Raw genomic sequence first — 27,143 nt, 5'->3', positions numbered from 1 at the left:
ATAGCAATTTAAGTGAACATTATGAAGTAGTAATGGCAAATATTATTAGAATAAACAATGCAGGTTAGCAATTTTGTTATTTAATATATAATAGTAATATAAGATATATTAAATTTATAAGATAGTTTATAATATTTAATGAAATAGTTTTTATGACTGATTTAAAAAGTCAAATTTTGTTGATAATATGAACTAAACAATGAGATTTTTTTTATTTGAAAAAATGAATTTCATATTTAAAGATGTTTTCTTATTTCTGTTTTGTATATGATTCAGCTACTTTATAGAAAATTATTTGTTTCAGTATATGCTACATTGATTTAGAATTTGCTGTTTATAATAATAAATGGTCTTTCTATTTTCATTTTAGTTTAAAAAGTACAGATAGCTAAATATTTTAAGTAATATTCTGTATATTTTTATAAATTTTATAAAAATGAATAATTTAAATTTGGAAAATACTAGTCATATTATTCCAGTATATTTTTTAAAACAAATATTTTGTGAAAGTAATTGTCCTTTTTGGATTGCAAACAAATAATCATTAGTTTAAAATAAAATGAAACAGTGAAGAACTTTTGAGTTTTAAACTAAAGCATTAGTTTCAAGTTCAATGGAAATGTTTTTTAAATCATGTTTAAAATTAAATAAAACATAATTTAAAACAGATTTTTAAAATTTATTTTTCAGATTTGGATTACTAATAACATTATAGATATTCTGAATACAGTAAGACCCCGCTTAATGCGGGGGATGCGTTCCTAGATGACAGAGCGCTAAACGAAACAGCGTTAAACGGGGTCATCTTAACATGTAAATAAGGGGGATACGTGAAACAGAACAGAGAATAAGAAAATTTATCAGTTTTATTTTGTAACATTTATTGTTAAATACTTTTTTATTACATTAATTATAGACTTATTTGTTGCTAATATCGAGATTTATTCATAAAACATTCATGAAAATAAAAAAAAAGTTTAAGTAAAGAAGTTATGTTTGTGATGAGGAAGGTTCTTCCTCATTTGATATTTTTTGTTTCTTTGTGAAGAAGTCATTTAACGTTGTTTCCTGTTTCGTTCAGCAAGCAGTTGTCGATAGCAAGACATCGCATCCATGACACTTCGTCTTGCCTTTGAACTTCTATCAAAATTGAAATTATTTTGTATAAACTGATCCATAATTTCCGTTATAGCGGCTAAACTTTTTTTTAGAAAATCTGTTGAAAGTTCCTTTTGTTCCTCATCTTCAGAAATGCTAATTTTGTCATCATGCACCTGTTGTTCTACTAATTCTTTTAGATCGTCGTTGGAAAAACTTTCTCCAGTTGTAACTTGCAATAATTCTTCAATATTCTGCGCATTTATATTATCCAACCCTGTTTCATTAGCTAGCTTGACAATTTCATCGACATCAACAATGGATTCTCTGTGTCAACATCCTTGCTTAGCTCCGGCCATACATTTTTCCATACTCCTTTCAAACATTTCTCGGTCACCTCATTCAAGGAAAGATTGATGTTGTCTACACATTCATGATATTCTAGTTTTTCCAAAAATCTCTAATGGATCATTTATCTGCTTCATCTGTTTTATTAATTAGTTGTCGGAATATCTGCCGCAGATAATAAGCTTTAAAATTTGATATTACGCCTTGATCCCAACACTGTGTGTGATCTCGGGGAATTTCAATACTACCGCGTAATACTGAAACAGCATTAAGCGGGGTCTTACTGTATTGTATATTTTTTAAATTTAGCTATTTTAACAATTTAAAAAAATATATTTTTAAATAAACTAATTCACTGAGAATTGAATTAAATATGCAATTATTTATGAAAATCATTTGTGTTTTAGGAATTACAACTTAGAAAAATAATAGTTATTGGGCTACAATTTGAAAAAAATTGTAGGCATAAATTTCCACTGTCATTCGTCTGTTTGTCTGTGCTTCCTTAATCTCGAGAATGGAGTTAGATAGATGAAAGACAAGACTGGATATGGAAACCTTAGGGGCAAGAGACCCCAATTAACAATATAAGAACTTTTGATGCAAACCAGAAGTCATGTTATTTCAATTCAAAAATTTTCCCTGAAAGGTGTTAGATAGATGACTGGCATGACTTTATTGTCAAAGGAAAAGTATGATGTATGGGGGAAGCACTATTAATTTGAGGTCGAGAGCATATAGTTTAAATTAAATTAATTTAAAATTGCAGCCTGGCATTGTGATGATGTCACAATAAATAATTGCTCTTTTTATATTTAATTTTTTTCAGGATTTTAGAAATGTATAATTGTTCCAGGTGCAATGATTATTATTATAGAATAATAGAAGCTTCATATTCATACATTCCTTATTCATGAATTTTACATATTTGCCCTTTGGCATTTTCAACTCTTTTATATTTTCAAAGGTAAAATTTGCTATTCAAAAATTGATTAACAGAAACAATGAAAGAAAGATATAAACAAAAATAAAAGATATAATTAAATAATTTTTAACATTTTTATTTTAAATATGTTTTACTACATTTTATGGTGTTGACTGTTAGAACACATTTATGGATACAAAGTTTTTCATTATTTTAGCATCTCTTACATGGATAGTAAGCATTAGTAAATGCTTTATATTAGTATGCATTGTGGATATTGGTGTTATATCTTATGTGAGAATTTTTAGGTAATTTTTCTTTTATTCTTAAAGATTAACAATGTTACGTAAACAAAAAGACTAATGGAAAAATGTCAAAAAGGCCAAAGTGGTATTTCTTGAAGACAAAATTTAAAGTGGTAGATGATTTGCAACAAGGAAATTTAACAGCTATGGTTTCTTGTACTCTTGTCATAAATGAACAATCATAATATAGATACATTAAGAAAAAATCTGGGGAATAATTTTTCTGCCAGATTGCTATATTTTCCCTCTGTTATAACAGCTGGGAAGTTAAAAGACAGAGTTTAGATATGTAGTAACAGAATTACTCTGAAAAACTGCTACAAATATGAAAACTGTAAATACAGAAAAGAGAAGTATATTGATAAAATAAGATTAGAAAATTGAAAAAAAGTATATGATTAAAAAGACCATTATTTCTTCTTAACCTTATTTTTCCAATCTATTTCTCTTTTCTGTATTCAGTTTGTATATTTGTAGCAGTTTTTCAGAACATAACCAGAATATAGAGTTTTTACTATATATTTCTAAGCAGAATATGAGCACTTCATTATTGCAATATCATCACAATGCTGGGCTGAAATTTTAGTGATATTTTTAATTTATTTAATTTTAAACATATGCTCTCCACTTCAAATTAGTAGTGTCTTGCCCTTGTACATCATACTTTTTTGCTAGCAATAGAGTTTTGCCAGTCTAACTCCTTTCAGGAAAAATATTTTAATTGAAATAACTCAACTTCCAGTGCAAGTCAGAAGTTCATATACAGTTAACCAGTGCCTCCTGCTCCTAAACTTTCCGTATCTGATCTTGACTTTCATTTATCTAACTCTGTTCTTAAGATTAAGGAAGGACATATATACAGATGACAGTGGGAATTTCTAGGTCTACAATTTTTTCAAATTGCAGCCCAATGTAGACAATAGCTACAGCATAGTAAATAATAAAATAAGTAAATATAAATCAAATTCTTTAAATAAAAGTAATAATCAGAAACATAAAAGTTTGATTTTTAATTTTATATTTTTGTTTTTAGTAAATTTCTATTTATGTTAAACTTTGATCAATTATTTTGTTTGGTATTTTGCTTTGTATATATTTTCATTTGCAACAATTAACTACTATAGATAACTGATGCTAAGTTTACAATAAATATCATTATTTTTTGATTTGATAATAAATCAAAAGATATCATGCTAATTTATTGTAGTAAGCAGTTCTATTGATATTTTTATGATGGAAATTGCAAAGTAGGTTTTAAGAGCTTTTAAAAATATACAACTTAGAGTTACTATTAAAATCATTATACAGTAGACCCCCCTATAACACAGTAGATACGTTCCGTGTTATAATGATTTTATGTGTTGTATGAGTCACTTGAGATTTTAATTAATGCCTTTGTGGACTATCAGTGTTATATCTTATGTGAGAAATTTATAGAATTTACGGAACGTATAACACGGAACGTATCTACTGTGTAGATACGTTCCGTGTTATATGAATTTTGTGTTGTATGAGTCACTTAGATTTTACAAATACATGAGCCGTTCACAGCCCAGCACTTGTGCAGTTTAGGGGGTACAACTGTTTGAAAAGTTTTCTTCCATAAAATTAATCGATTCTAGACTAATTTGACCTGAACATTTCCAAAACACGTATAATTTTTTGGGAATAATCCATATAAATTATGCTATAAACAAAAAATTGTAGGAATACTTACTGAGTGTGCACTGTTCAAAGGCACCATTGCTTAAGCTTGTTTTCATTGCGGAGCAGCTCATCGAACGGCGGATGCGTGCTTCCTGATAAGTTGTTCTTTCTGCGAAAAATTTGCTGAACTTTGGAGACATCATTAATAGAAATATAATTTTTGTGGCTGTTGAATAATAAATGTTTTTTAGTAGGTTCGCTGCTCGTTTAAACTCAACAGTTTGTGTAATGTCCACTGTTGATCCAGATTCAACCAATCCTGTCAAGACATGAGTCGGCCATGACAATCTGTCTCATTCTTTTACCGTGTTATATGAGCCTCTTTTAGCATGTTATATGAACATGATTGCAATTTTTCTGCCGTGTTATATGAATCCATCTTATATGAACTTGTGTTATAGGGGGTCTACTGTATATGCAAGTTCTCGCTTAATGATATAGATAGGTTCTTCGAAACTGCAACATTAAGTAAAAACACAAAAACTGTATAATGAAAACAATTGTACTATAGGCTAAATGATACAAGCAAGATATAATTTGATTAATATTATTCTTATTGAGTTGTGTTGACAACTTCTAGCATTTATTTCCCATCTCAAAGAATTAGTTTTACTATTTATAATGAAAATTCAACAATGATAAATGTAAATAATCACCATGATGCAGAAAAAAACAATGTACGTGAGAACTTGCTGTATTTAACAATAATAATTTATGTAAGAAAAGTCAAAACATGAATTCCTAACATTAAAACATTTGGTTGATTTTTCTTTTAGCTGTTTATAAATTAATCTAATTTAAAATAAACTTCTAGTTATTAATATACAAGATATTTGCCAATTTTTAGACCAAATTAATTTAACAATTTAATTAAAAAATAACATGAAAAGAAGTTAATATATTATTGAAATTTTCTAAGGCCAAAAGATATCATTTTATTTATTCTAATTTGTATTATGGAATATTACAAATTAGGATAAACAAAATTATATTTGTAACTAGTTTGAGTTATAATTTCACGTATTCATATTCTTATATTGCTAGAAAAATTTAGACCGAATATTTTAAATATAATTTAAATAATTTATGTAAAGTACTTAATTTTAGTATCTTAGGAAACCGACTATAATTACGATCGGTGAAACTTCCGTTAACCTAACGGGTACTTTACGCGGATTCGAGATTAGTTTGCCAGGTTTGGGCTTTTAAGCGTGCACCGAAAAATTAGTAATAATAACGATAAATATCAAGTCAGATCAAAAGTTCAAATATATTTAATTAGCAACTAGAATGTACTACGTACAGATATCAATAATCCAAACAAAATTTGTTAACGAAAATCAACAAGTCAACCCGACAATAAACTTAGCTACTTAGCTTAACTTAATAGTAATTCCCCTTTGAATATTCGACAATCAAATACTTAGAAACTATGAACAAAATCTCATTACTAATTAAACGTCTATCCGTCACCTCACTATACGAAGAAAACTATTTCCTCAATACTTTCGATATTGTCAAATCGTCAATCGAACTCCTCTTTAGCACCTTGGATCGTCCAATTATCAATCTGGACTTCTATCAGAAAATACTTCGCTTTCGAATCTACCTCGCTCTCACAGTCGCCTCGATTTGGAATTCACCTCTCCTTCTTCGGTTAATGTACGGGTTTTATACTGTGAGGTGACGTCACACTTGAGCTGGGTTACTCCCCTTATTTACATACTTAGTTGCTAACATTAACTTTCTTTTCTGGCAGCTTTAAGTTTCCGACAAAGCGTATAAACCATTTACAAAATATTTATCATAATTTTCTGGGATGTTTAAGACGGTTTATCAAGTATTTCTCTACTAGTGATTGTGGGGACTCCCCCTCCATTTTTTTTTCTGCGGACTGTTACTTCCGCTGGGCAGCGCAAGTGCGCAAGATTTTTCCTACGGCGCTTATTTCTCCATGAGTTGTTTTATCTTCATTTTTCATTACTAACAAGAGAGTGGTGGGGAACCTTCGTCCTAAATAAACATAAACCCCAAACAAAAGATAATAAAACAGAAATAATAATAAAATAAAAATTAACGTTCGGACTCAGTTCCTTACATTTAAATCAGTGGTTCTCAACTTTCCTAATGTTGTGACCCTTTAATACAGTTCCTCATTTTGTGGTGACCCCCAACTATAAAATTATTTTCGTTGCTACTTCATAACTGTAATTTCCTACTGTTATGAATCATAATGTAAATATCTGATAGGCAGGATGTATTCTCATTGTTACAAATTGAACATAATTAAAGCATAGTGATTAATCACAAAAACAATATGTAATTATATATTGTGAAATATTTATTTCTAATTACAAATAAATGAAATTTTGTAACATGGTGTAGCATGGGTAACAGTCTTAATAACAACAGTAAACTACATTGCTACATTTTCTGATAGTATGTGTAAAAAGCCAATGTCAGTGCAAAAGTTGAGATTGCTTCTTTCTCACCAGATCAGAGATTCTTGGGGAAGTCTTTTCAAGAGCACAATGAAGATCATCTTCCACAACAAGTCTACTTCAGTATTTAGACTTGATAATCAACAAGCTGGAAAACCCTGTTTCACAAAGATATGTTGTTGGAAATGGAAGAAGAATGCGCAACACAGTCTCAGACAGAACAGGATATGACTGCAATATACACTTGGTCCAGAAATTTGTAACTGGCATTGTAAAGAAATCAGTTCTTGCTGCATTGGTGTTAATAAGTTCAATGAACTTATTAACAGCAATTGTGCATCTTGTGCTGTCTCAGGAACATCTTCAACTTTGACTGTGAATGGGCTTATGGCAAATGAAAATGGGGTGTCAGGTAGATTTGGAAAGTATGATGAAACTTCGTCTGCAAGCATGTGCAAGTGTTTCTTCACAGAAATTATCATTGTAATCCTTTTGTCTGGTTCAATGTCATGTTCCTCAAAGAAAGCAGATAAGGTAGGCAACAAGTAAATTTTATTTTCATCGAATTTTTTTTGCCAAAGCTGAAGTTTCATTTGGAATGATCAGATCTTTTCAGACAAATTGAGGCATGTTGCATTTGGTCCTTGCAGTGATAAATTTAACTCATTCAAGATGGCAAAGATGTCAACCAAATAAGCTATTTTCTGCAGTTCACTTTTATCACTGAAAAGTGCTTCAAACTGCGGTCTTACTTTCTGATTAAAAAATGTTTTGAGTTCATCATGGAGCTCAAAAACACGTTTTTAAACTTTTCCTCTCAATAACCATTTTACTTCAGTGTGAAGTAGCAGAGCATTGTTCGGCGCATCCAACTCGTTGCACAGTTGCAAAAACAGTCGACTGTTTAAAGTGCTTGCCTTTACAAAATTGACAGAATTTATGATGCTTTTCATTACTTCTTGTAACTCTTGTGGCAGCATGCTGGTTGCTAATATTTACTGATGAATCATATAGTGAGTTCCGATGACTTTTGGTGACTTGTTCAGTACCAAACGTTGAAATCCAGATTGACATCCTGGCATAGCTGGAGCACTATCTGTGTAAATACCACTAACCTTTTCACAATAAACCTTCTCTTTCAGAAATGAATCAGCTGTGTCAAATACATCATGTGCAGTAGTTATTGTTTCAAGAGGTTTGCAAAAAAGAAATTCATCTTTAAAGTCTCCATAATTAATTTACCTCATGTAAACCAGTAACTGTGAACAGTTTGCAACGTCTGTAGATTTATCAAGCTGGATACTAAATATTGGAAGTGGAGCAGATTTAATTTCCTGGATTACTGATCAAGAATATCAGCAGACATGTCATTTATTCTTCTGTGACAGTGTCGTTAGATAAGGAAATTATACTCAATTTCGTAACAAATTCATCTCTGACCATAATTGGAACAATGTCTTTGGCGCTGGCAACAGTAAATCCTCAGCAATTGTGTGAAGTTTCATAGCTCTGGCGATTCTGAGTGCCACCAAATATGAAGCTTCAATGGCTGAAACATTTTGTTTGTGGTACTTGCCACCAGTGTCAAGTCTGGCATTCTTCAGTCCATCAGCTTTGCTTCTAAAATAGTTGGTATCCTTGTCGGCAAAGCTTGGATGCTTGCTATCAAAATGGCGTTTTAGTTTTTTCGGCTTCATAGATTCGGCTGATAGAACTTCACAACAAATAACACATTGCGGTTTCTCAATTCCTGCTGTAATTATTGAAGTAAAACCATATTGTAAAAAATCCTCACTATATTTTCTTTTCTTAATGTTCTTCTCTACACGATCCATTGTCATGGGATGGTTTGCTAATGAAAATAATATATAACAATAGTTTTAATAATACAAAAGATGATACATGGCATAGTTAGTTTCCTATGATTTACCATTCTCTGTATTGTTTTTTTACATACCTGTTACTATCACAAGAGGGTAGTATTCACATCAACCACAGCTGAATGTAAAAAGACCAATCTGCATCCAGATTAAGTTCCCATGGTACAGATATTTTTTTTGCAGTAGTTGATGATTTTACAGTACATGATTTTACATTTACCCAGTAATTATAATTCATGAAGTGTAGTTTTACTTCCAATACTGCTGCTTTTAACAGAGCAACTGCTCTTTACACAGTAGCTGCTCTCTACACGTGTGAATGGTCCGCATAAGTACATTATGGTGCCAACCATGTCACATACACCTGTATTTGTATGGGGTATATGTGATGGGGTTGGTGCGATGATGTCATCACACTGGGTACTTGTATGTGGGTGGACCTGCTTGGAGACGGATAGAGGAGTGGTGTCTCAGTTCCTAAAACCATCGGAAATATGTGTTTTCTGATGGTCTTAGGCAACCCCCGTGGAAGAGTTGTTCGACCCCCAAAGGAGTCACGACCCACAGGTTGAGAACTGCTGATTTAAATTAAAATTGTTTAAATTATATTTAAAATATTCGGTCTAAATTTTTCTAGCAATATAAGAATATAATTTAAACAATTTTAATTTAAATTGTTTTTTAGTTTTGTAAATGTTTTGTGAAATTATCCTTGTAAATTCTGAAGTAAAACATTTTATATAGTATTTGACTTTATTTTTAAATAATATTTTACTATTAGTTAATTTACTGTGTAAATAAACTATCTCTTTTTGATAGTTTATTCATACAAAAGAGGAATTCACAAAAAATTTTAAAAAGATTATTTTAATTTTAATATTTTTAGAACACCAAAAAATATTAAATGGTATATTTTTGAGTTTCTAGGAATGATTTTTATATATTATTTATGTTGTTATATACTATTTTTTATTATCCTGTACTGATATAGAATGATATACAGCAGCAATAGGCAAACTAATGCAACAAACTGTCTATTTCTTAGGAGAAACTATCAGGGAAGGCAAACTGCAGCCTATCCTCCTATATGTATATATATAATTCTTATGTATTGCTAAATTCAGGGTAGGGGATTTCTCTGTTGTTTTTTGGAGAGTTTAAACTAATCATTTAAAATACTCACAAATATTTTTACATAACTTTATACACTTTTTTTAAAATTTAAGTTTTTAAAAGTTTCTATAAAAATATGAACAGTTTTAGGAGGATGTAAGATAGCAATAGCAATATAATTATTTATATTAAGTGCCCTTTTTGTCACGTTTTTTAGATCTACCACCATATAATATGATGATGCTATCTTATATCCTTCTAAAAATGTTCATGTTTATATTGGGTTGTTCGGAAAGTAATTTTGTTTTTTCCATAGAAAAATAAACGCAATATTCTTATAATGAATAAATATTTTATTGAATTATATATTGACCATTTTGGTCAAATATTTGTTGTCATTGTTTCTGGTAGTAGCATGATTTCACATTCATAAGAGTTTTGATCGTTGTTTACAAAAAACTGATCCAAGTGATTTTTGACATTGTCATTTGAAGTAAATGTCTTACAGTTAAAAAAATTTGTATAGACTGGAACAAGTAATAATCTGAGTGTGCCTGATCTGGTGAATATGTTGGTGTGATAACACATCCCATCTAAGCTATAACAGTTTCTGATGAGTTACCAAACTTGTGTGAAATTTGGCATTATCATGGTAAAACACTACACTTTGTTTGTTGATCAATTCTGGCCTTTTCTGTTTGATAATATTACTCAATTTGTTTACTCGATGGCAGTACACTTTCGAATCAATTGTTAAATTGTCTGGTAAAAGCTCAAAAAAAAATTTCTTTAAAATCCCACCATAGAGAGCATCTCCCTTTAATAACATGTGGAATCTATATATTGAGCTTTGAAACGAAACTAATTCGTTTTAAGTAATAATAAACGGTTCAATTTAACAGATTTAATCTCTTAGTGATTTCACGTGTTGTTATACGACAGATTGCTTCAATCAGTATCTTTATTTTGTTTTTATTGGCTTCAAATGGCCATCCAGAATGTGGTGTATCTTCGATATTAAAATTGCCAGAACGCAATTTTGTAAACCAGTTTTGGCACTGTCTTTCTCTCAACACATCTCCAAACATGTACCACAATTTTTTTCTTGTTTGAACAGCATTTTGATTTTTTAGTTATAAAAAAGCAAAATATGCTGAAAATGATACTTTCGATTTTCCAAATTTGATGGATCACCGAAAAAAAACAATTGTACAGAATCAAACAAAATGTCTTACAAATAAGCCTTAAAATGTCAGCTGTCAAATTATATAATGAAAATGTGGTTTAAAATTATATATATATTGATTATTATATATAATATATATATATATATATTGATTATATATTATATACATTATATATATATTGATATATATATATATATATATATATATATATATATGTAAACACATACATACCCATCATATTTATTAGTATTATTAATGTATATATTCTCCCTCATTGAAGGATATGATTCAATACAAACTGGTACAGCAGAAAATAATTATAAAGTAGAGGAAGACACTTTTTGGATTGAATCTAAACTGAAGGTTTCGTGACTGTCTATAATGAATATTAATCAAACAATATCAAATATAAGGTTAACTATTGTGTAGTTTAAGTTTCTTTTTAGTTTTTGTAAATGTAGAATACACAATATATAAGATATATTTATATAACTATTTGTTATTTTTATATGTATTAAATAGTATTCATCATTTCATCTATATTTTTTTGTCTTAATGATAATTTCAGTATAACTTTATGCTGAGTATCAATATGATTAATAATAAATGTCATACAATGTTTGTTTTGTTTGATATATATCTGGTCGCTTTAATTAATCACTTATAGAAAATTTGCTACATCTCTGAAAAACTTTGATTCATTATTAGATGGATTGACATTTTTGGCTATTAAGTCATTTTGCAGGATTTTATTTCTGCCATATAACATCAGCATCCTGCTAGAGTTACAGGCCCTTTCCCTATGAACAAAAAATTCAAGAGTTGAATCACGAGTTGTTAAGAGAACTCTTTCAAGAGATAGTGTTTGAAACATGCCTCCTGTAATGCTGAATGGCTTGCAAAAACTCAAAAATTTAAAATAAGCAATCCTGAAAAAATATTCTAATATAATGTTTATTAATTAATATTTTTTTTTTACAAATAAGAATTGATGAAAAATACTTTTGTGACAATGAGATATATTGCCAACAATGAGGTTTATTTCCAAGGAATGTAGTTAATGCTGTTTGTTACATTCTAGCAAACTGTTTATAATCTGTATATTACATATTCGATAAGCTACTTCCTAATAAGAAATTGAAAAAATTTTTTAAAAAAATATAGGACCAACTTTTGGATTTTTGTCTTAGCTAGAGGATATGTAAGGAAAATTTTAGAGCAGGATATTCTTGATGAATAGTTTCTTGTATAAGAATGACTTACAGTTAATAGTTGCAGATGTCATCTGGCAAAGCTCACGTGCTATTATAAATATAAAAATCAACAGTAGTAAAGTGTAAAAAAGTTCAGACTGCTACAATATACTATTTTACAGTCTGTGGCTTATACAAGTTTGAGATTAAATATTTTACAAAAACTGTTAGAATAAATGCATTTTTTTAATATTTGTTACAAAAGAACCCATGATAAGTAGAATGATTTATTAATTGCTGTTTTAGTATCCTTTTCTTTATATATATGCAAGCAATATTCTAAATTAAATGCTAGAATCAATACTTCACAGTATATTAATGAAAGTGAAGTAAAATTAGTTTCAATCAAATTCTTAAATAAATTTATATACTAACATTTCTTTGTGTGAATGTGAAATTTAAAATATATATGTGTTTGTGTATGTCTATACATATGCACATATACTTTCATCAAATATTTTAAAAATTTAATGATGAAAGGAGTATTGAATACAAAAAATTAATTTCAATAAAGAAAACTTTCATTAATTTATTTTATAGAGAACCAATTTATGCAAAATTATTGCATAAACTGGTTTTGTCAAAAGAAATTGATGAAAAGTAATTCATTCAGAGCTATTAAATTTTTGAAAACTGAGATATGATTTTTGATTTTTCGTAGAAGCTGCAATTGAATAATTAATTTATTATGGATGCAGAATTTCCCTTTGGTGTTTATCTTGATTCTGATTTTTATGATCTGTTTGATTCAAGCGATAGTGAGGTATATTCTAGTATTAGTGAAGATAATAGTGAAGAAATTGACTCATTTTCTAATTCTGAGTCAAGCAATGCTCTTGAGTCAGATATGTCCTCTGCAGAGAATGATATTCCAACTCCAGACCATGAAAGTGAAAGAAGTTTGTCAGATGTAGACGAACCAATGCTTGTAGAGGCAGAACCGGAAGAGAATCCTCAAGTACCCACAGAAGAAGTTAATGAAGATCCTAGTGAAATAAATGAAGAACAAAGTGATGCTTCACCTGTAATGACTTCAGTAACAAGAGCAGAAAATATTTCAACTCAGAATAAAGAAGTTCTTACCACACCATCATTAGTTAAAAGATCGAACACTGCCGTTTCTCCTGGTGCTGATGATGATGGACAAGTAAGAATTATTTCAAAATGAAGTAAATAAAAAGTATAGAGTATAGGTCCATGACTATTTTAAGAAAACAAAGTTATACAAAGAAATTTCAATAATTATTAAATAAAAGATATGTATTTATTGAAAGCTTAAACTTTGATTTTTACATAACTACATCAATATCTAAGCAGACTTCAAATATACAATATTGCACAATATGTTCAGCAATACAATATTCCAGGACACATTTTATATCATAATGGAATTACTTCACAATTGCTGTGTTGTAATAGATAAGTAAAATTGAAGTTTTTTAAGGTTTGCTTGGAACTTCATGAAAAAGTTGGAAAATATAAAATCTGGAAACAAATAACGCTATTCTAAGGTTATAAAAAAGTTTGAGTTCTACAGAGAAATTGATGTGTTTAGTAGAAAATCAAACTTTAAGTGTGCATTTATAGGTATTTGTTCTATATGATTATTATTTGAATGTTTTCTATATAGCTTTGTTTTTCTTAAAAGAGATGAACTTTATGGACATTCTGTATGTTCATTTAAAGTTTTAATTAAAGACATTTAAATGTAGAATTTAAAATTTAAAGTGTGTAATATTTGAAATATATATAATATAAAATGCTATAAAAATTATTAATTTAAAAATTTTTTAATATATATTTATAAATAAATATTTATATACAGGTATGCTCAATATGTTTCGAATTATGGACAAATTCGGGTCGTCATAGATTAGTTTCTTTAAAATGTGGTCACTTATATGGTCACAGGTAAATAATGGTTGAATAATTTTTTATCTAAATTAAAATTAATTATATTTTTATTAATGGAATAAAATAGTTGTATAGATAAATGGTTGAAAGGCCAAGGATCAAAATGTCCACAATGTAATGCTCCAGCTAAACGGGCAGATTTCAGAACAATATTTGCAAAGAGCTTGAAGGTGATACTTTTTGTTTTTGTATATAAGATATTACTAAATTATATATATTATAATAAATCTTTGCAAATTTGAGTATCAAAAATTATATCATATAAATATTTTTTAATTAGTATTTTAATACTACAGGTTTTAGATACTTCAGAAAGAGATTCAGCTCTTAAAATGTTAGAAAAGGAAAAAGAATTGAGAAGAAGAGCTGAGCTGGAAGTTGCACAAATCAAAGTAAAATATCAAATGGTACTTCAAGAATGTGAAAGAGTTAAAAAAGAATTAATGGAACAAAAGCAGTGGATTCAAGCATCAAAGTAAGTTTTATAAATTAAAAATCATTTATTTTTTACTATTTTTCAAAACTGTTTTATGATTTAATCTATAACAAGTTTTTAATGTATTTATTCTGACTTCTGAATAATATTTTAATATCATTCTTTATAATATATATATTTAATAAAATCAAACTTTATTAAGATCATTTAGACTTTTTTAAAAATCTGTTACATTACATGCAGATAAAATTAATTAGTGTAAAAATTGCAAAATGTGTTATGTTATAATATAACTTGGTTATATTATAACACAATGGTGGTATATTATTCCCAATGGGGTTAATATTGATTCCTGTGATCAATGAAATTTTGGAAGGGGTCAGTTGAGGATTGATGGGAAAATCAGATACTTATTGTGCTTTTTCAAGAATTTCAGATAATTTTGAAGTAAGAATAATGTAAATCATGTGGGCAATTCATTAACTGATTTAATAATTTACTTGATATTTTTTGCAAAATATTGGAAAATAAAAATTTTAGGGAGGTCAATTGAAAAGAATATTTTCTGTTTGAGGGTCAATGCAAGAAAAAGTTTGGAAACCCCTGACATAACTAATAATATACGACTTTACATATACAGGATTCAAAAGTGATGGATAAAACTTTACATGATGATCAATTATTTAATTTACAGCAAAAATGTTAAAATACTCCTGTCTGATTCTCAAAAATAACCCAGCTCTGTAACTTGGTTATTTTTGAGAAAAATCTTTATTTCAAATCTGTTTACTATTTCAACAGTAACTAATACAAACAGTCACTATTTATTAGTTTAGAAACAAGTTACATTTAGTTAATTAACACTGAAAGAAAAATTAAATTTTCAAGAGATGCTTAAAGTGATTGCCTTCACTAGCTGTACAAGTTTCACATTCATGGATAATAAGAACATGTACTGTTCATCAAGAAGTTGTTTGAATCTTTAATACATTTTTGCAGCAAAACAAACAAAACTAACACTTTTGTAAATAATGACAGCAGGCAAATTATTTCTTTTGTTGTTTTTCAGTACTAACTAGACTTAAAACTGTGAATGGTTTGAAATAAAGATTTTTCTCTGCAATTCAGTTATATTTGAGAATCTGACAGGGGTGTATTAACATTTTTTACTGTAAATCTAATAATTGACCAACCCATAAAGTTTTATCTTTATTTTTAAATCACTCTGTATATGTGTAAAATTTTAATATACACCATTTAAATACAGGCAACTCCCATATAGCACTGTACTCATATAATATGGTTTTGTTCTAATGTAGTTAGGGAATTATGACAAATCTCACATAACCATGGTATTTTCAAGCTTTTATGCAAATTTCCTGATATGTTGGTTATAATTATTCAGTATTTCTATTTATTTATTACTTTTCCAGCTTATATATATAACAGAGGGAAAATATTACAATCGGTCAAAAAATGACCTCTCCCCAAAGATTTTTACATTTTTGCACTCAGGACACCTTGAAAGGACTCGAGAAATGCAAAATCATTTGGAGGTTTTTCTTTATGTATGGATGTTAGTGTATTGTGTGGGAGGAAACGATTTTGTTTATCCTGTTTGAAGCTTAAATACTCCTGTGCTTTTTGTTGAAAATTTTTGAAATTTTGCAGGGAGGTTCATTTATTAGGACGATTGGTAGTAGTGGTAATTTTGGTGGTTAAAAGATGGGAGTGGGGAGATAATGGGGCTCATGTGTATCTCCAGTAGGGTCAAACTTAATGAGGATTTTACTTGTTATTAGCATTTACAATTTATTATAAAACCCTCCCCTACCCTCAAAATTAAGCTTTTTGCCATTTTATAATAGCTAAAAATATTTTAAAAATTTTAATAATAAAATATGATAACAGATGGTGTTACCAAATGTTGCCGGAAAATTTAAGCAACTCATTGCTGGATTTTTTTAATGAATCTTGGTGTCATATCTACTATTAAAACTCATTACATGAGAAGATCATTAGGTTTTGGAAAAAATTAATTTAAAATTTATTGAAATGATAGAAGTATGAAAAAAATATTTTTCAGTTATAGACTGTTAAAATCATAGTTTCATTGCTCAAAGTAAAGTCATCAACATTTAATGTATGTTGGAAAAATATTTGGCCAAAGTTAGTTCATTTAGGAAATTTGACCAAATCAGCAGAAAAGGGAATCAGTGCAATAGTAGAACTTCTTTTTACTAAAGGTTGTGGTGCAGATGTAAATGTATTTAAAAAACAAACTTATAAGGCATTAGTATGTATGTTTGTATCATGTTTTTTAAATAGTAGGAAGGGAACATTTTGATGATACGATAACTAAATATATTTAAGAATTACTGGTGGAAAAAAGCTGCCAAGTGGAATTTGTGGAATGACATCAGAGATGTAAATCAAAATTAATTTATAGGATGATAGTGCAGATGACAATTCTGAGGTTTCAAATTTTATACAAACAAGCATACAGAAATGGATGAACAGCTGAGTAAGTAGAATATTAGAACCTTATTTTTTGAATGTAAATCCTTCAGCTTAAAGGAATGCAAAGTTTAAAAGAATTTTTAAAATTGTTAGCTACATACCATGAAATTTATAAAGCTTTCCCAAGCAAGAACACACAACTCAGATTATGGTTTTTTTAAAGAGAGCAGAAGAAAAACAAAATCTAGATGGTACAGAAGAAAGTTCTCAAGGCACAGATATTTTGCAACAGAGAAAATGTTCATATTTGACTGTGTTTAGTAGTGAGAAGGAAATAAAAATTAAATGAATGCATATTATTCGTCATATGTATTACACTTTGTGAATTTGTGTAGTTATTACTATTATGAAACTTTTTTCTTTGTTCTAATAGTCACATAACATGATTTTGCACTATCTAAAATTTTTATAGAAACTTAACTACTATATTAAATGATAGTTATAAATGCTATGTTTTAAATAAATAAAGTTTTTTCTTTTATTAAATACATTTTATTTTTATAGAGCAACTAACAGGATAGATAAACGAGATATACTAGCATCACAAAGTTCTTCAATAATATCACTTGTTTTAGAGAAAACGTTAGATTTATGTAAAGATGGTGGCTGTAGAGTTCTTACATCTTGTGATATATTAAATATGCTAATTGTTTCACAGCCAAGTGTTAATAATTTATTTCCAGGTTTCGGAATTAAAAAAGTAAGTTAAATAGCAAGAAGAAAAATTTCTCATTTGTTATTTAATAATAACATTTTCATTATGTTTTATAGATTTCTACTATGGACTTTAGAGTTTCAGAATTTGTTAGCATTCATCAAAAACCAATTAAAGATATTGCCTTTCACAGAAGTGATACTTTGGTGCTAACAGCTTCTATGGATCGATCAATAAAATTAACAAATGTTTTGAGTAATAGCATTGTTCAGTCGTAAGTGCTACGTTAACAATTCTTAAACAGCATAACTATTTTAAATCAAATGAACTGAAGATTTTAAGTTTCAGTTTTATCTTATTCACAGTGTTAATAAAAATTCTATTGTTTTAAATTAAATTTAATATAAAATTTGCAGAATTATTAATTAAAAATTATTTTTTAAGTTTTTGTATTTTATGAAAGCTTTTTGCATGGTTTTAAAATAAATAATTGTTTAAATAATAAAGAGAAATAAGCATATGTTTGATAAATATTATAAGTCTAAAAATTAGTTTAATGCTTAGAATTTTTTGAATATTTTTGTGCTGTGAATAACTATTTGTTATAAGAAATGTATCATTTAGTGTTTCCGTTTTTACTTAATACTTCAATTTCACGTTGCTGTTTACAGTAAAACTCATTAATTGTATATGTTTTTAACTCTGTCTGCCCTTTGGGCACTAGGATGACCTGATTTTTCAGCAAGGTTATTATGGGCTTAGCCAGGCCCTCAATGGGATGGCTGGGTGGCAAAGGATAGGACTGAACATATCCAGATGGACTGCAATCTTCAAAAAAGTTCTGGCTTTTTCAACCCATATGGATTTGATTCCAGATCCTTCAGAGTAGTAGGCTTGCGACTCAGTCATCCTGCCATCACATTAATTGTATTTAAACATTTTACAAGATTATGTTATGGTCTTTTCAGATATTTTGCTTTTTATAAAAAATAGAATAATTTAATTATTTGCTAATTTTATGATCTATAATCTTTTCTTAAGGTGGCACTTTTTTTACTAATAGATTTTTGTTGATAGCAATATTCTAAGTAATTTGCTAGCTTAATAATATATTTTAAGTGTCTGTATAAATTTATACTTTGAGATAATTCTATCTGAACTGTGATATGCTTATGTTAACTCGTATGTTTAGATTTAAGATTATATGCCTCCATACTATAAGAAAATAATAGACCACTAACAACTCTAATCTGGTCAATTTGGCTTTGCTTTTACAGTAATTTATTTTCAGATATCATCTTACTCATTGACTCCCCTTTCTCTCTTATCTCATAAAATACAGCTGGGTTTCGGGGTTACGAGATTAGGTTATAAGTAGCAGATTGAGATGTTTATATGGCTCTATGCTACTAGATTTGGGCAACTTATTACTTTTTGGGCTACATTTCAAGGGTTATGCTTTACTTTTTATAAAGCCTATCTAGTAACTTTACCTGTGAGGTTTTTGCCAAACATGTGCTCTTTACCTTCAGTTTATTCATATTATTATTAATAATTAATGAATGAAAGTAGCATTCTCTATATTCTCATTTGCTTAATAAATTACCTCAGTTATGTGGCATTTGGCATATTGTACAGAAATATGTAAATATCAGATAATTTGAAGTCAAGATTATTGGGCTGCAATTTGAAAAAATTGTAGATTTATAAATTCCCACTGTTGTCCATCTGCCTGGCTGATCTTCTGTAATCTTGAGAATGAAGTTAGATAGATGAAAATTGAGACCAGATATGGAAAGCATAGGGGCAGGAGGCCTCGATTAACTATATACAAACTTCCAGTTTGCAATGGAAGTCATGTTGTTTCAATTGAAAAATTTTTCCCTGAAAGGAGTTAGATAGGTGACTGGCACAACTCTATTGTTAACAGGAAAAGTATGATATACAGGGGCAAGACACTACTAATTTGGGGTGGAGAGCATATATTTTAAATTAAATAAATTAAAAGTTGCAGCCCAGCATTGTGCTTATAAATAATTGCTCATATTGTTCCTTGAATTTTGAAGTAATAAGTATTTTCTGTAGTTAAACAAGAAAACTTTTACTTTAATAAAATTCTGTAAAGAATTTGCATGAATATTGTTGAATTGTTGAAAATATTATTGTATTTTGAAAGCACATTATTTTTTTTTAATCGATTAATGTAACCAAATTTTTAAGTTTGAATATTTTGTTATATTTAGATATATTTTTATATAATTAAGTTTAAATATATTTAATTAATATTTTAAACAATTTTAGTTATACATTACCACTTGAAGCCTGGAGTTGTGTTTGGAGCAAGGATGATCCTAATCAATTTTTTGCAGGATTGAAAAATGGTAGTATTTTTCAATTTGATACAAGGATGACCAATAGTTATATATCTCAACTTCCAGCAGTTGGAATGAAATCACCTGTTATAGGCCTTCAGTACATACAGAAACAGTTAAATTCTGGTTCCAGGTATTTATTTAATTTTATTACAGAATTACCATTGTGATTTTTCAATAATGATTGTGAAATAAAGTATTAATTTATTGGAAAAAAAACAATTTGAGTTAGATTTTAAGTAAAATTTAGAATTAATTTGTAGTTGTGCTTGCTGATGTATGATATAGATGTGTTGTATATTTACTGATTTTGCTATTTAATTACTTTAATTATTGCAAAGTATTCATCAATATTACTGAATATCTCACAGAGAAAAACACAATAACATAATCTACAATACTAAACATTTTCTTTAAAAGACAATATTGAACTAAATTAATTAATTACAAAGCATTTTCACTCTTATACAATTTGAGCTGCTTCAGTTGATGCTCTTCTAAAATGAATCAAATTCAAATTCATATTTAATTATGAGACTTTATGTAATAATTAATTACTTTTTGTTTCCTCAAGGAAGTGTTAGTATTGCTTTAGAAGTGATGACAATGTGAAGACAGCAGTTTGACTGTCATCACAAACAACCAAATACATTCTATGAGAGACATATCCAAAAAATTTGTGCATAATAGGAGACATGTTTGGCCAGTTTTGGAAACTGGAAAATAGGGCATGAACTGGGCTTTCAAATGTATATTTTGAAATTCTGAAATAACCTTCAGATTTCAAGAAAAAAGCAGTTGGCAAAGAATTTTAATTTCCTCTTCTATTAAGTGTGTTATTTTAGGTATTAAAGTTAGAATAATATACTTTGCAAATTACACAAATGTTTTGATAACTTGAGTAGAATATATTTTTCTTATTTGAAGACATTCATATAGAACCAGGTGCAAGATCCCAGTTTTGATCTTTAGTTGTAAAATAGTTTCAAAGAAACTTTCATTTTTCCTTGAATATTTCTATAAATTTTAAACTGATTTGAAAGTAACATTTTAGTTATTCTTAAAAATTCTATTTTCCATGTCTGTGTAAAGTATCCATAAAATCCATGTCTGTTTTAAAACTGGAGTAACTTAATTTTTTTATATTATATGTCAGGTGAACACACGAGGTCAATGAGAGCCTCAGGTTGGTTTTTCATATATTGTAAACAGCCAACCATATTATTTAAGTACACAAAAATAGATACATATAGTCAAATTTTATTTAACTTAATTAATATGATGACATATTGTATACAAGTTTTTAAGTGCTGTATAAAGTATATATATAAGAACTTTTAATTAAGAGAAAGAATTAAAATACAAAATAATTATTTCAAAATTTTAATAATAAAAAAAAATATAATAATAAATATTCATTAAAAAAGTATCACATTTAAAGGAGACCTTTGGTCAAATGTTTGAAATTTGGCATATAATTCATTAAAGATGTTTGCAGCAGTTCTGTGAGATGCTGATTTGTCGATTGTGAATGATTTTTCGACTTCATGAACCTCATTGTGGAGTACTACGATTCACAGCAATATGTTGTACCAAAAATTGAAATTAAATGGCAAACAGCTTTCTTTAAGTGTGGATATTTTGATTGACACAAGTTTCCAAAATTCAATTAGAGAACTAAATTTGTGATGCATTTGCAATGCCTGATCTTCTTTCGTCTCTAATAACTCCATTTCCCCAGCCACTTTTTCGACAAGTATTATTTCAGAAATTGGAAATCTATCTTCAATAATATCACAAATAAATGGGTTCACAAAATATGCAAATGTAGATTTAAAACTTTTTAAATCTTCAAACCTACATTTGAATTCAACTTGCAATCCTTCCAATTTTTCTTTTTTAATATTAATTATATAAGCTTTTACTAATGGAAAATGACTAAATATTCTGGACTTAAGATCCTGCACAAAAAGCCAAACTTCAGCTTCAAAACTAATTACAGTTTGTGACAAATCACTAATCACTTTTTCCTTTCCTTGTAAAACCAAATTAAGTGTTTGCAAATGTTCCATGATGTCTGTAAGGAACATGAAGTCAGAAAGCCAAGTTTCATTTTCTAATTCTGGGTATTTTTTTTTTCCTTTTAAAAATGTTATGATAGGATTTAGGAGTTCCACAAAATGGCTCAAAACATTGTAAGTTGACAGCCATCTTACAATAGACCATAAGAGATCACTGAGCAATTCATCTATTTTGTCATTTAACCCTTCTAAAAAGTTCTTAAATTGACAATGTGTTTTGGCATTTGTTCTAATTAAATTCACAATCTGCAAAACACACATTTTTGTATTTTAAGTACTTTGTTATGAGATGCTCGCAGTGAATTATGCATTAAAGATGTACAAAATGTGGAACTTAGGATTGTTGTTTAAAAGACCAATAAGACCTAGGTTTTTCCCTGTTGTTCTCCCTCAGTCACAACACTTACAAGTTTATCATGAGGCAATTCAAACCTGTTCATTACTTCATCAAATTCATTTTTGACATCGATATCATGAGTTGTTTCAGTAAGAGCTAGTAGGTCTAACATTTCTTTCTTCACATTTATGTCTGCAGATACTTAACAGACAAAACAGCCAAATTGGATCATCCTAAATGTCTGTAGACTCGTTGAGAGCTAAACTGAATGCTGTACAATTTTTCAAATTACATATCAAACTATTTTCAACATTTTTATTAATTTCACTAATACAACACTCAATTGTATGGTATGACATAGAAACTAATGTGATCAATTTATGCAGTTTTGTGTTATTTGAATCCAAACTTTAACCACTTCCTTCAAGTTTCTTTTAATAAATTCTCCTCCTCCATATGGACGTTTGGCATGAGCAATATTCCAAGCTATCAAAAAACTAACTTCATTGGCTCTGTTATCTTTTGTGACTAAAAGAATACAGGAGTCCTTATGAAGACCTGATTGCAATGACTTAAGTATTTCTGCTTGCAATTTTGAATTGAGTGGATATTGAGTTTAAAAGTGGGGATGACTTACTTTGTAATGTCGACATAAATTGCTTAGTTTGTATTTCAGAAAAAATATAATTTCTTAACTAAGCATAAAAAATATAATGCTTAGTTTGTAGTTTGCAACTGTAACTTTGTAAATAAAACACAACACCTTTCCATTATTGTCAATAAAAGCAAATTTTTCTACCCATTCTTTCTGAAAGCTTCTATTTACTTGTTCGTATTTTTGTTTTTTGATATTTTCTGAGGTCATATTAACAAAAAATATAAATAAATTTATTTCCAAAGTCTGAAATTCAAACAAAGATAAGTAAATATAATAAATAATTAAAATAAAGATGTCTAAATATTAATTTTTGTTTTAAAAGATTCATAAATGGTGCCACAAATTGTCGAAGAAACAGGGCTTCTTAAAATAAAACAAGAATAACAACAATTTAGAATAATTAAAGCAATTTTGGACTATATTTATTTTTGGTTGATATTTTCTTGATTCTTAAATGTCTGTTTTGTTATAATTTACTACTAAAAATAGAAACAACATAACCAAAATCAAGCAAATGCTTTCCAGTTTTATTTTCAAGAGTCATTTTTATGTAATTGTTTAAAAAAAATGAAACTCTTAAATGCATTAATTATAAACAATTAAAATAATTTTCTAAACTTGTACCTATGTCTTTAGAAAGCTTGCCCCAATGCTGTGGAAAAATTACACATCATAAACAAGTCTAGAATAGACTGTTTACTAAATAAAACAGTCTACTTAGAGATTTTTTGAAAAAATATGAAATTGAACACAGCTGATAGGAAAACTATCACTGAAATATACAACCACAAAATTGCACAAATCATAAATGTACTCTTGATCACTCCATATGTGCATGTAGTAATTTTTATAAGATTTGGTAAATGTCATTAATGTACAGTTTGCCGATATATTTGAAAATAGTACATACAGTATGTGTAGTACATACATACGTGATATAATTTGTAATAAAATAAGTAATAAAAATGTATGATAAAAAGTTCTATCATATTAAAAAATTTTTGTGCAATTAAAAAATATTCTGAAATAAAAAATAAAATTGGATTTCAGTGGGAGCCACATTTGTCCACTGTTATTGTATGTATTCGATCTGGAATTACATTGCAGTAGTTGGTTCTAATTTTTAAAACTTGTAATCATAAAAATTATTAAAATTTGGCTTCATTTCCATTATTATTAGTGGAAGCATAAAATGATTTTTGAATTTTATAAAGATGTGTTTCAATTACAGCATTTGTGAATGTAATGTGAATTTTGCTTAAAAAAGCAAAATTCACATTATATTAAAAAGCAAGGTTTTAAACACACTTTTAATATGTTGCTGTAGAGAGAAAAGTCTAATAGAGATAGAGTCGTATGTTTAATAGAATACCAAATTAAAAATTCTTATAAAATTTTTGCAAAACAATTTAATTAAACTTTTAATTTGTAATGTTAAATTGAAAATTTCATTTTATACAAAAAGGTAATTATAATTTTATGAACTATGCAATCTTATACAGAAAATACTATCTTATTAGATCTTATATTTACAGTTTTTATAATTATATATAATTACTTTTTAATTGAACATAATGAGAAAAAAATGTACTTTAGTTTCTGTAGCTGGGAAGTTTTGTCTTTTATTTTGAATTTCAATGATTAAGTTGGGTTATGTTATGGCTCTTCATTCATTCACTACAATCTAAGATTTATTATGATAATTTAAGCTTCAAATCAAATATAATTTTTTAAATGATACAGTTGTGACAATGCGTGAAATGGCTCCTCTATGCTTCTGCACCACGGGACCGAAGGGTCAGCACCTTTGATGCCACATCAGGACTGACACCACTGGACAATGGACACAGAAATCACTGTAACCATTAAGATCATTTTGCATGAGCAGTCGTGTGTGTGGGTGGGTGCTTGGACTTGGGATGGAGAAGGGTTGAGAGTCAGTCGCTGGAAGAAGTGCTCTCAACTACAAATTTAACATTAAACAATACCTGTTTACTGACATATGCATTTTACATTACTGTACATAAGTTATTTAAGGATCTTTACTAAGTGCTAAGTTTATAAGGATCTCTACAAGATAGCTATTATTGTTAATATCGTGGGCCCTGACCGTGAGAGAGTTCACAATAGTCCATGAGTTGATAAATACCTTAGTTAAATCGGGGTTGGTTCCTTTGGGAATCAGAGTATTGGTGAATCAATGAACTTTTGATTTGCCAGGTGGTTCGTTAGTATCTGTGATGAGTCAAAAAAGTGCAAGTCTCTTGATGTCTTGAAACAAGTAGATGTGGGCGACGGCTTAAGCGGTATCCAAAAAGTTTGGGTAAGAACACTAGTGGGAAATATGGTGAACTATCGATGATGATGAATGGCCTGTGATTGTCATCAATCCCTTTCTTTTTATTAGGGGGTCCTTCCAGTTTCTTCTTATGCCCTTATTTGGAAAAGTTATAAGTCAGAGCCAATGGTTGAATTTCGATCGTAGGTTATAAAGATATGATTATATCTCTCAATGGAGTCACTTCCCTTTCCCAGGTGAAACATTCGATGTGTCACCTGGGAAAGGGAAGTGACTCTATTGAGAGATATAATCATATCTTTTACAATTAATAATCATGGGAAAAAGTATAGTAAGTTTTCATACATTTCAACATAAATTTTGTTCAAACATTTATCCTCAAATCCGGGCTCTCACACAGTTGTTATTATTTTATAATTATTATTAATTGCATTGATTTATTTTTCAGTTTGAATGGGTTATTGAGTGGGCAGTTATCTACTTGCTGTCTATATGAAATGAAAAGAGAATCAGATTATAGGCTTCATCCACTACCATTAGAAGGTAGTTTTACTTCACTGAGTTACGAACCAGGAACTGGTCATGTTTTAGTGTCTTGTCGTCCGTCCGGAAAGCATGCATCAGTTACTCATATGGTAAATATAATTTTGATTATTTTGATACATTATATAGTAATTTAACAATATTTAAATTTGATTTTTCTCAAAGCTCTGTGAATTAGCCGTTGATGAAAGTAGCAGCAGTTCAGATGTGGAAAACATTTGTACTTGTAATATTGTACAAAGTTTTGCTGGTGGAGATAGCCAAGTGCAGATTTCTAAATCAAGTCTCTTCCTACATCCGAAGAATGAAAGTTGCATTTTGGCATGTGCTGGAGATGAAAGAGCACAAGCGGTAAGAATTTATCAATTTTCAAAAATATGCTATTTCGAAAATATTTAGAATTAATCAATCAAATTTATTGTTAAAAGGCTCTAGTTTGGGATGCTTGCAATGGGGTGAAACTTCAACAATTAAAAGTTAACGATCCTCCAGTTTTGGATGTCCAATTTTTTCGACTGGATCAGAATTATTTCCTTGGTACACTAACAGAAAAGACATTACGTCTGTATAAGTGGACAAATGTCTAAAACTATTTTATCTATGGAAATTTTTGTAAATAAATAATTTGAAACTATTATGTATAATAATTATGGTCTTCCCACAAAAATTCTGAAAATTATTTCAATCACATTTTGATATTTGTATTGTATAAAAGTTGTAAATAGATATCTGCATCTGTGCATTAATTTCTCTGCTTTACAATTGCTTTTTCTGTAAAAGTTAGAAAATGCTTTGTATATAAAAAAGTCAGTATTTCGGGATTATTCTCACCAGAATTAAAATTGAATAAAAATAATTTATACTTTATAAAATGTTTTTAAAACCCTTTAGAAATAAAATGAAATAATTTTTTATTATTGTAAAATATTTTTATTCATTTATTGGCTACCATACATGTTAGTTATGGTATGTGATATGTATGTGACATTTGCTTACAGAAATTTGGTAAACTATCAAGTAATTGTATTTGATAACTTATTAAATTATTTTCTAATATAAGTCTTCAATTGG

General features: G+C 28.6%; 1 protein-coding gene across 5 annotated transcripts; it reads left to right on the top strand.

Moving 5' to 3' along the window:
- LOC136973786 (E3 ubiquitin-protein ligase rfwd3.S-like) lies at positions 1 to 27,131 on the top strand. 5 transcript variants are annotated; one of them, XM_067268549.1, is made up of 11 exons: positions 1 to 63; positions 13,086 to 13,404; positions 14,083 to 14,168; positions 14,239 to 14,341; positions 14,468 to 14,646; positions 17,632 to 17,827; positions 17,899 to 18,056; positions 20,084 to 20,287; positions 25,978 to 26,164; positions 26,238 to 26,423; positions 26,501 to 27,131. In XM_067268549.1, exons 2-11 carry the CDS (start codon positions 13,105 to 13,107, stop codon positions 26,657 to 26,659), a joined length of 1,758 nt encoding a protein of 585 aa, XP_067124650.1. In that variant the 5' UTR covers positions 1 to 63; positions 13,086 to 13,104; the 3' UTR covers positions 26,660 to 27,131. The 5 variants fall into 5 exon arrangements, with proteins under 5 accessions (XP_067124650.1, XP_067124649.1, XP_067124647.1 ...); XM_067268548.1 differs by having other exon boundaries at positions 13,011 to 13,404; XM_067268546.1 differs by having other exon boundaries at positions 12,919 to 13,404.
- The last annotated feature ends 12 nt before the right edge of the window (positions 27,132 to 27,143 follow it).

Source organism: Centruroides vittatus, unplaced genomic scaffold, assembly GCF_030686945.1.
Source record: "Centruroides vittatus isolate TY-2023 unplaced genomic scaffold, ASM3068694v2 contig_329, whole genome shotgun sequence".
Taxonomy (NCBI): domain Eukaryota; kingdom Metazoa; phylum Arthropoda; class Arachnida; order Scorpiones; family Buthidae; genus Centruroides; species Centruroides vittatus.
This window is presented reverse-complemented; position numbering and strand designations above follow the sequence as displayed.